Source organism: Acartia tonsa, chromosome 9 (assembly GCF_053477335.1).
Source record: "Acartia tonsa isolate MP-2025a chromosome 9, ASM5347733v1, whole genome shotgun sequence".
NCBI lineage: Eukaryota > Metazoa > Arthropoda > Copepoda > Calanoida > Acartiidae > Acartia > Acartia tonsa.
This window is the reverse complement of record NC_137268.1, coordinates 37,834,940-37,846,977: the sequence shown is the minus strand read 5'-3', so window position 1 is coordinate 37,846,977 and position 12,038 is coordinate 37,834,940. Positions and strand designations below refer to the sequence as shown.

General features: G+C 33.4%; 1 protein-coding gene across 7 annotated transcripts in view; it reads left to right on the top strand.

Moving 5' to 3' along the window:
• LOC145328862 (RNA polymerase-associated protein RTF1 homolog) overlaps positions 1–12,038 on the top strand; it is a 61,165-nt gene that overhangs the window by 34,974 nt on the left and 14,153 nt on the right. For all 7 annotated transcript variants that reach the window (XM_080172771.1, XM_080172776.1, XM_080172775.1 and 4 more), the window contains exons 20-21: positions 7,183–7,254; positions 7,748–7,859. In XM_080172771.1, coding sequence (XP_080028897.1) covers positions 7,183–7,254; positions 7,748–7,859 — 184 coding nt within the window. The remainder of the gene's footprint in view (positions 1–7,182; positions 7,255–7,747; positions 7,860–12,038) is intronic.

Sequence of the window (12,038 nt, the reverse complement as noted above, 5' to 3'; positions counted from 1 at the left end):
TAGTTATTATTGCTTAATAGGGATTTACAACGCTAGATAGTTATTTATTTTAGGTAGGAGGGTGGCTATTTTTTCAGGGAGTAAGGGAGGGGACAATGCCATGGGCAATTAATTCAATTTAAGAGTATTTGCTGAAAAACCTTGAAATCCAGATTAATCCAGAAAATATGGAGGAAATTGTAAAGAAAGAGTTAATACAATACAGAAAACTTTAAAATAAGAAGAAAGTTCCAAGAAAAAAGCATTCATTTGAAAATTAAATTACAAGCACATCAGACTGACGAACCATTCTGTAATTAATAACTAGAAAAATCTCCCTGGAACCTATTCAACCCATAGCCCAATAACCAAAATTTAATTGGATTCTTAGATTGTTTATTCAACAAATATCACAATAAAGTTTTTATCTATGAAATGATATTTTCTGGAGAGAACAAAAAATATTAAAACCAGCCACATCATAACAAATTAAGTTTATTGATACTTGTCTGGAATATTCAAAATTAACAAACGAGTTAGCGGTATTTTGTGCGCTAGTACCCAAAGTCAGTCAGAAACTGCTAAATTCTTGCACTTTCCCTTTAAGCCAGTACCCAAAGTCTGAGACTCCTAGAAATTGAATATTCGATCCATTGTCCCCTCCCTTACTCCCTGTATTTTTTACAGCTTTTCTATAATTTTGGTAGGTCCCTCCGTCCGTAACGGGTAGCTCTTTAATTTAGTCATGTAAGAATTGTCCTATCGATTTTAAACTTTGCATGATAATTCCTGTAACAGTTGGGTACTATTCAGAAAGCCTAGCAACTCTATAATCGTTACAAGTCCATACGTCCATTTAAAACATGCTGAGGTGAATTCTTAAAAAACTTTTTTGGCTCACTGCCTCACTAACATAGTGAGGCAAAATTATCCCATCTAAATTATTAGCAAGCCTCACTGATTTTAGTGAGACAAAGAATTTTTGTGAGGCAAAAGTTTTTTATGAATCTACTTCTGATTTTTTAACTTTGATTACAAACATGAAAGTATGTTTTTACTTGATCCTTTTTATATGCATTTTTGCTACAAATTTATGTACAGTTTTGTTTATACTTACAAATTAATGTCCTGCTAATCAAGTTCTGACACTCTACAAGAGATATTGTTCGTTTGCCCTTCCTTTTAATTTTAGAGCTTCCTTTTTATTGTATGTTGTCATCCTTATTGTACTGTTATTACTTTCTTCAAAATAGAAAAATTATGATTTAATAAGAGAAAATATATCTAACCTAATATGACAAATCAGAAGTGAAAGATAAAGTTTCTCTGGATAAATTTTCCTCCATCCTTGCCAATTATTTTTGAAGTCTTGTCAATCCTAATATGTGATATATCCATGGTGATGGAATAAGGTTCTGATAAAAGATTTTATTAAAAAAAGACAGTTTTTTATAGGACTATCTTAAAGATTGTCATTTTTTTGTGTATTTTCTCTAAAGTTATGCGTTTCGTCAAATGCATTAATTAACTATGAACAGTTCATTTATATATATACTAGCGGCTTCGCCCCTAGCCTCTAGGGGCATTGCCCCAAGAAAAAAAATAATTTTCTGCACCAGCACCAGCAGCACCAGCAGCACCAGCAGCACCAGCAGCACCAGCTGCACCAGCTGCACCAGCAGCACCAGCTGCACCAGCAGCACCAGGAGTATTTTTTTGGGGGGGGTAAATTTTCATTTTTGGGGGGGTTGGGGGTGTCCCACCCCCCAAGAAAATAGCTTAAAACCACCACAGGACCAATAGGTATATACCCTGAAGAGTAGAATCCAATCGGTTCAGTGGTTACCGAGATCTTAAGCTTCAGACAGACAGACGGACAGACGGACAGACATCAAGCTACTTTGTATTATAGATATTAAGATATATATAAGTTTTCCGGAATTTTAATGTTAGGGGGAGATTTGAAATCTGCATCAAATTATAAGGATTTTTTATAATATTCGTTTTTTGTATTATTCTTTATCTAAAAGCGGAAATGCATTTTAAGTTAATTAATTTTGACCAATAGGATAGGTGGAGTTTAAACTACCTGCGCTCTAATTGGTTGAATGATGTACGCCATCCAATCAGAGCGCAGATTTTTTAAATCCACCAATCACAGATGCCAAAATTAATTAACTTAAATTGCATTACCGCTTTTAGATAAAGAATTATAGAAAAAACGAATTTTATAAAAAAAAAATCCTCAAAATTTGATGCAGATTTCAAATCTCCCCCTAACTTTAAAATTCCGGAAAACTTATATATCTTAATATATATATTGTGACAAAAAGAAGAATAGCTTGACTTATTACGCGCATTTGACTATATAAACGCAACACACAAATTTATAAAAATACACGTAAAAAATGTTTTCTTCATAATTGTATAAAATATTAGGTAGATATCAAGCTATTTCAATATCAATAAATTATTATAATATAAGGGTATTATCCCCCCCCCCCCCTTTCACCTCTCCCTGACAAAACTATGACTCTGGCTGCGGCGCTCTGCCCCTTGGCCTGTCTAGCCGCGGGCGCGCGGCCCTCTAGCCTGTAACCTAACCCAACCTTGATTATCGTTCTCTAACAGAGTCATAGTCATAGTTGGTAGCAAAATTTTCAAAATTGAACAAAAAATTATCAAGAGGATAACACTTAAATAAGTAAAGTCCAATTTGATTTAAGATTTAATCGGTACTTAAGTTTTATTTTTTCAATTCTGTTTTCATAAATAATTGTAACTGTTTCTGATTTGGGCCCTATATAAGTATGTGTTAAGAAGGAAAAGTTGCTCTCTACAATTGATGATCACAAGATGAAAAAGTTTATGCATAATGACATTTGATATTTAATATCTTTACTAAAATCAGGTGAATACGATAATTAGATCATGTAAAAAGTTGCTGTCAAAATAGTTAAAGAGTAGCATGTTTAAAATGGACGTACGGACATTGCGGTAACAATTATTAAGTTGCTACGCATTTCAAATCGTACTTAACTACTACCGGAATCAATAAGGCAATTCTAACATGCCTAATTAATAATTACCTAAAAAAAGCTATCCGTTCCAGACGGACGGACCAACCTCAATTACAGAGAAGCTTCGCTTTTAAAAAGCATGCTCGTTCTTGACACATTAGTTTTTCATATTCAATTTCCTTGTTACATTTATATATTACAGATTTTAAATTTACTTTAAACAACAAACGAAATATCTCATTACAAACATAAAAAGTAAATTTAAAGAAGCTTCGCTTCTAAAATATGTTACTGTAAGAAGTCTCAAGTATCAAATTAAATTAAATCGTAAGAGAAGAAATTTTGCAAATTTTATCTTGACGTAAATGTTTCGGACAAATAACAGCCTTTAAAATTGAATTTTAATGAAAAGATATTAATTGAAGAGAAGTTTTTTGAAAGGAATATTTAAAAAGAAGAAAAAACCGGATCTAGTGCAGTTCACGGTAACTATTAACTTTAAAGGCTGCTAACGGCCAAACGATGAAACGTAAAAATTATGCATTTAATTAAACTGGATTAGTCATTACTCAGTAATGTACAGTTATCTCGCAGTGTATATAAATGAGCGAAAAAGACATAATTTACGCATTTTTTCTGCAATATAGCTTTCCATGTGCATAATTGGATCTTGGCTATTCCATATTAGGGTTGGGCCGGATATCCGGCTCAATCCTATTCCATATTACGGTGTGCGGACATGACAATGACATGTACGTCGTCCAGCCGTTCGGCAGATTTTACAGTTTAACGATTTTTGAGATAATAGTTACCAGGAACATTTTACCGTTTACTGCACCAGATCCAAATTACCAAAGTTTTCTAATTCAGCTTTAATCACAGGAGGGAATGAAAATATGTTGGAAATAGAATTTCTAATTCTCACAAATGAAAATTCCCCGGATTTTTTATTCTTTTGTGGAAAATTTTTAGGTTTAATATGCCATTTATTTAATTTCGGATTAGCTCAACCTTTTTTTATTTAAAGTAGTACATCTTATTTAGATTAATTTTTATATCTATGTTAATCAATAGAATTTAAATTTCTTGGTAGTATATGTTTAATTTTTTTATGTAATATCTTTGTAAAAGGGAGGGAAGGGACATTTGTACCCAAAGTTTTACATAGACGTTCTCTGATTTGTTGGCTTGAAAACAAAGGTTTTTTTATTGAATCTTGATGGGTTGGTTTTAACTTGTAGAGTTCAAACTTTTCAACCAATGACTATTTAATCTAGACAAGGGGTGATTTACATGGATGTACATACATTTATCGACCATTGTTTTATCCCTTAAGATCTATGCATTGTTATTGAAAAGATTTAGTGTACTGAATCATAGGCTTTACTTGACCTGATGATTATGCAAAAGAGTACACATTTCACTCAAGAAAAGGATTTTTTTCTGAGAATAAAATATGTTGCTTTTTTGTGCCTTGAGTTAAACATAATAATGTGATGTAGAATTGCTTTTTGATTGATGAAAAAGTTAGATGCAAAATGTTTTTCTTCATTCACAATATTCTCATTATCACTCAACTATTGAGCATGGATCTAAAGGGATAAGACAATGGTCGATAAAGGAATGTACATCCCAATAATGATACACAAATTTACCAGTTCTGTAGATATCAATTATTTGTTGAAACGTTTCGACACTCTAATAAACGAATCAATCATTATTCAGTAAAAGTTCCCAAAGTTGTTAAGCCAACCAATAAGAAAACATTATTAAACACTTTGGGGACCGGACTAGTGTAATAAACAGCAAAATGTCCCCTCCCCTCCCTGACTATTAAGAGCAAACACACTTTTTTCTCGAATAGTGGGTATAAAAGAATATGGTCTATAGATATTGAAAAGTTTTTATGTTCTTACACTCCATCTTAATGTGTTGAAAATGCCTTGGCACAAAATAAAAGCTACTTATTACCAAACTCGTAAAGTACAAAATTGGTTGGTTGTCTAAGATTTTACAAAAACTACATGTGGCTTCGCTCCTATGATTAGTTGAGTATATTAAATAAAATGTAGTTTTAAATTGTAGATTAGTTATTTCTCGCATCGTATTATAAACAGCTTTCCGCGGATATGGAATGTACAATCTTAAGATTAAAACCAGTTTTTTAGCCACGAGGTGCCGAATGCACGGGTAAAAAAACTGGTTTTAATCTTATGATTGTACATTTTTATATTCGTTGAAAGCTGGATATAATACAATGCTAGACATAGTTTTTTCGTATGGATGAGAACCGGTTACTATCCACCGGATTCGAATGAATACGAGAAAATATTATAATATTACATCCAGCCAAAAAGCTTTAAAAATGTGGAACGGTCGGTAAGGCCGTTTATGAGATTTTTCTATACCTACATACAGGGGCTGTGCCCCAAGAGGTAATTTTAAAAAAATTAAATACCTCTGGTGCTGCGACCACTTCTTTTAAATTAACTGCCTTAAAAAAATGGGGGAGGATTTTTTTGGTTTTATGGGGGGTTGTGGGTGTTAAACCCCACCCCCCCCCAAAGAAAATAGAATAAAACTACCACAGGACCAGTAGGTATATGCCCTGAAGAGTAGAATCCAATCGGTTCAGTGGTTACCGAGATCTTAAAGGACGGACAGACATCAAGCTTCATTGTATTATAGATACAAACTTACATAAATTTTAATCGCCAAAATGATTCTAGGTTTTTAAACAGGATCTGATTTTTTGCTGTTTCCCATAAAACGAGAAAGTTTTGATTTATCCTATAGAGAAACTTTTGTGCCTATAGAAAATAATTTTCATTTATAAAGAGAGAGAAAATTATCAAAATTCATATTGAAAGTTCTTATATAAGCGATCAATTAGGTAGGAATATTATGAAATTATTTACTAAGTATATTTGCGATTACTTTTATTTAATGAAATCTTCCAATTTTAAACATTTACAAAACAGCCTGCTTTATTGCATCAAGATCCATGACAGATCTATATAGGAAATAAACGTCTATAAATGAGCTCGAGTGTTCCAATGGTAAAATGTTTAAAACTCAAAGTGCTCCAATTATCCTCTTAAACTCTCATTGACCAAAGCGATAAGACCTTTATTCTATTTGTTTATGAAATGAATTAAGTTTTTCACTTCATGTAGATATTTGAATTACATTGAAGTATTTAATCCTTATTTCATAAATAAAAAATATACGTTCATAATAGAGTAAATCTAAGAAAACTCTATTTTAAAAGAATTCGATTGTGGCGACACTTCCTTTGTGTTAAAATATTAAAACTAAAATTTTAATCATATTAACCCTTTGGTGATGGTAATGTGAAGAAAAAAATATAATTGAAAAAATCTTTTTAAAATCATTTAAATTAATAAATATTTACTTCTTTCTTTTAGATAGTAATGGCGGGGGAGGAAAATTTATTTATTAAAAAATAGATAAATAGATATGTACTTATAGAAAACTAGCCAATAGCGATATAGTTATATTGAGCCAACTCTAGTATTATTTATATCCTTGAGTATCACTTTTGTGTTCAATTTAAAAAATAAATTTAAGCGGTGTTCCTTTAGATCATTTAAATAGATGTAGAATATACGTGGATATTATGACAGTGGAAATATGTCGTCAGTATAGCATGCTAACATGGAACTCACTTATTGGTCAGTTCGTTCATCCAGTAGTAGGGGAGGGGACGGAGTAAAGGGGGGGAATTGTTATTTTAGCCCGCTGCGTGTTTCACTTTATTAGAGAACATGACAATGTGATGTAAGATCCAAGTAATAATAATATATAATTATCATTGAATAAGTCATTTTTAGTTTAAATATAAATGTTCAAACTTCAATAATCATAATAATATTAAAGTCACACCAAGAATAAGTTTCAGCGTTACAAACATAACCAAGCTGTAGAGTAGCTTCGCTTCGAACGCTTATATAAATACTTCAATATAAAAAGAATTGCATTGAATGGTGTACACAATACCTATTATTGATACATTATATCTATTGTATTATCATTATTGTTATTATCAAACATATATGTACTTTAGTCTACAACACATTAAGTATACTGCACTAGCGTTTATCACTTAAGGCTAAAGTGAACCATATTTTTTTATAATTTAATCTTTTCTTTCTGGTTATAGGATTGAAGTTGCGCTTTGGCAAAGACACAAAGATATTCCGACTCCAGTTTGTTTCAAATCAACCAGTGTCAGGTACAGTTTTCAAGCTTATACAAACAACGAAATCAATTCGAAAAAAAATCACAAACCCTATAAGTGTTTTGTAGCTATCGTTGGGGGGCAATACATGGTAGAATGAACGGCCTTTACATCTGCACCCTAAAATGTTATTTTAGCTTTATTTCGCTTGTTGGTCATACTTTATTCCTGACAATTTTCAATAGTAGAATTGTGTAAGAAAAATATTATGTATAATGGGCGATTTAGCTCAAAATGTCTTGTTGAGCACAGAAACCACCCTCCTTTATTTTAGGACAAAATGAGGAGAGGTTGCATTTTTTAGTGTTTATTACTGAGGGTTAGTGTAGCCCTGCAGGGTTAGAGCCCCCAGTATGGGTTATGCATTGCAAAAAAACTACCTCTTTCTTATTTGTTAAAATACGGGGAAGGATTTAAGGCTCGACTTCCACTTTGTGGGAAAGTAGGCACTGCAAAATTATTATTAAACATATCATTTTTTATGCAGAAACTGAATTTGCAAATTGGAGAAAAGCTTGCGTCGAGGGAAACACAAACCTGCCGACAGTGTCTCACATACAACAGAAAATGAAAGACATCAAATATGCCTTGGAATACAGGTATTATTATTGATATAAAGACAAGGATGACAATATCCATAAAGGCGAAGCTCTGAAACGGTAGGACAAACGAACATTAACACTCAGTAAGCAATTCCTGTTAGCTACACAGAAGCCACACCATCCTAACAGAGTGAACCTGTCTGATCCCCCTCCCCCCCGCCAGATGAAAGAAACCCTGTCCTCTAGATTTGGAGAAGAAATCAGGCACATGTCTCGCCCTGACCTCCCAGAGGATGTATATAAGTCTAAATTAAAACAAATACACACCAAAAGTGTCAAGGAGGCCCTCAATGCCATGGAGCCTAACAAGGTGTTACTTGCCCCTCCCCCCCAAATTCACAAGTCAGAGAAATGTCTCCCCAGAGCAACCAGAGCCACTTTATCCCAGCTGCGCTCTGGATACAGTAACTTTCTGAATAGCTACAAGGCCAGAATCAACCCCACTATTCAAGATGTATGCCCCAACTGCAACCAACACTCTCACACAACTCGACACCTGTTTGAATGTCCTAACAATAGGACCAACCTTACAACCAGAGACCTCTGGACCCGACCCTTGGAAGCAGCCAGATTTCTAAATCTGGCAACAGATGTAAATGATGATGGAGGATGAGTAGATGTCGGGCTAAACAAACAAACAAACAAACATTAACACTTGTAGAGTGTCAAAATTGAATTGTAAGTAAATTTGTTGCAAAACTGCATAAATACAGGATACTGTTTAACGACACACTTACATTTTTAGGACTTTATTATAAAGATGCATCGCTTATAACATTGTACTTTGTTGTCATTATTCCTAAAAACAGATCATTCGGATTATTATATCACTTAAAAATTTGTTGTTAAAAATAAACATGTTTAAAATAGCGCACGGACATTTGGGTAGCGATTATAGAGTTGCCTCGCTTTCTAAATCGTATCTTACTACCACAGGAATCAGCATGCAAAGTGTGAAATCGATAGGACAATTCTAATTTTTCGAAAAAAGCTATCCGTTCCGGACGGACGGACCGACTCCAATTATAGATAAGCTTGTACTACTCAAAAAAAGATTTTGTTCTTTTTGTACATCCAAGAAAATATTAGAAAATGAATTGGTGATATGAAATCTATTGATAGTCATATTAGAGGCCTCTAGGGGCATAAGAGGTGAAGGAGGGGAGGAGTCGACCATCCTATCCAGTTTTTAATTTTAGGTTTGAAAATAAAGGAAAACAATATCGGGGAGGGTCCTTTTTTTCTGGACGATTTATCTTGTGAGAGATGTGGTACACGCCCTCAAAATAGTCATAAACCTTCCCAGGACCTGTGAGAAGCTAATTTGTAAATGAGAACCATATCGGTTTAGCGGTTAGCGAGATCCTTCAGTAGAGATAGACATCATATTACTTTATTAAAAGGATAGATACGTATAGTGTTTGACGTTTTTATGTTTGATTTATTGCAAAAAGTTCTACTTCAAACCATATTTTGTTAACTCTTATTCTATTCATTCATGTTGTTCTAGGAATTTTGTTTCTAAGTGTATTTCAACACTTAGAAGATAAAACAACCATAAAAGAAATTAATCGTCCTCCCCTTAAAAAAGGAATCTGCCGTGTTATACTATTCATAGATATAAGTCCTAAAATGCAGAATCAGATTATTGTGTTGTGAAAAATATAGTTATGAAACCTAATTTTGTTTCTATATTTTGTTTATAAATGAATGACAGAACTAATATAAACTTGTCCTTTCTCACTAGAACTTATTTCAGGTAGCATAGCTACTCTATATCTTACTTGTCTGTCTGTAAGTAAGATATCTATAATACAATGTAGAACGATGTCTGTCTGTCCGTCTGTCTATCTGTCCCTTAAGATCTCGGTAACCACTGAACCGATCGGATTCTACTCTTCAGGGTATATACCTATTGGTCCTGTGCTGGTTTTAAGCTATTTTCTTGGGGGGTGGGACACCCCCAACCCCCCCAAAAACAAAAAATCCCCCCCCCCCTTTTTTTTTTTTTTTTGCTTTAGATTTCCTCGGTCCTTTAACGAATTTCGCCTTAATTTTTTTTATCACCCCTTGGGGCAAAGCCCCTAGAGGCTAGGGGCGAAGCCGCTAGTTAGATAAAAAGTAGGGTTGCTCCGGATACTTTTTTGGGCGGATACCGGAATTCTGAAGATTTAAAATGCCAGATATCCGGTTCCGACCGGATATCTGGCCAACGTTCAATAAACGGCAAATTATGGGATATCCGGATAGTTTCAATATTCGGTACCCGGCCAGATATTGGAAATGACCGGATATCCGGCCCAACCCTAATAAAAAGTTAAATCTTCATGGAAAATCTAATAACTACGGCTATGGTAGAGGATTAAACATGGATTTTAAAAGTAACAGGATAACTAGCTGTTTGTCTGTTTTTTCTGTGTGTACCGAAAGATCTCGTAACTGCTGAACAGATACGGTTATCCTTTACAATTTAGCTTCCTATTCAAAGGTTTATTTCTATTTTAGGGGAGGGTACCACTACCATCTAAATATATTTTTCCCCCTATTTTTTTTAAAAACTAAAATTTTAAAAGATCGGGGGGTCGAATTCAACCATACCACCTGAAGTGCCCCTAGAGGCGTAGCCGACAGTTCAATTATAAAGTTGCTGTGCTGTACAAAATGAAAAAAATAGTTATATAAAAAATAGGTGTTTAATCTGAAATATTCAGATTTTATATTAAATCTTTTTTGAATAATGCTGACATACGACGCAGGGAGGGAGGGGACATAATAACGTAAGGGGTAATTTTGTGTATCATCATTGGGGATGTATTTATCGGCCATTGTCTTACCCATTAAATCCCTGTGACATACGCTACTCATGAATGTTCAATTATTTGTTAACATTCTTTTTAAAAGCGAAGCTTTTCTATAATTAGGGCAGGTCCGTACGTCCATCCGGAACAGATATTTTTTTTCGTTAATTTAGGCATGTTAGAATTGTCCTATCGAATTCAAACTTTGCATGGTAATTTCTGAAGTAGTTAGGTACGATTTAGCAACGTAGCAACTCTATAATCATTACCAGAATGTCCATTTAAACATGTTGATTTTTTTACTTTTTTTAAATTAAATTTTTATGTGATATAATTATCCGATTGAGCTGATTTGATGGTATACTGATTCCTGGGACAACAAAGTACAGTATTATTACAGAAGCGCAACTCTATAATCAAGTCCTAAAAATGTAAGTATGTCCATAAACATTACTCTGTATCAAGCAGTTTTTCAACAAATTTACTTACAATTATGCTTCGACTCTTATACATTTATATTCTGATTATTAAGTTCTGACACTTTTCAAGTGTAATTGTACGTTATTCCTACCGTTTCAGTTCTTCGCTTTTATTGATGTTGTCATCCTTGTTCTCTTCTTCTCTCATGTTGTTATTATAAAGAAATATCCTAAAAAAAGAAATAATTGGCTCTAGAGATATATAATAGCTATGTGGCTTTAAAATTACTAGCATAGTTTTTGATTATTTCCAGGGTTCTAAAGGGATAAGATAATGGCCGACTAATTGATGTACATCCATAATGTTAATATACAAAATTACCCCATTCTGTAGATTACAAATATTTGTTGAAAAGTATGTACAATCAATTTTTTGAACTACCCAATCAAAATTCATTATAAGTCCCTAAAGTTGTTAAGCCAACGAATAAGAAAATGTTATTATAAAACTTTAGGTACTGGTGTATTAAACAGCCCATTGTCCCCAATCTCTCTGGATTATTTCGCATCGGTAAAAAGTATAGTTATTACTTTCATCGTATTATAAACAGCTTTCCGCGGATATAGAATGTATAATTATAAGATTAAAACCAGATCATATTAAGGAAATGAAGTCATTCCTAAAGCTAAAAAACTGGTTTTAATCTTATGATTGTACATTTTTATATTCGTAGAAAGCTGGATATAATACGATGCTAGACATAGTTTTTCGTATGGATGAGAACCGGTTCCTATCCACCGGATTCGAATGAATACGAGAAAAACCTTTCTTTTAACGAGTCTGTTATTGTCCAAACTAGACGATTTTTTCATTATAAAAAACAGCGACGTGACCTTTTTTTTTTTTAATCCTCGTTCCCTATGTTAAATCTATAAGTCAGTGCTTCTTTTTTTGCCAT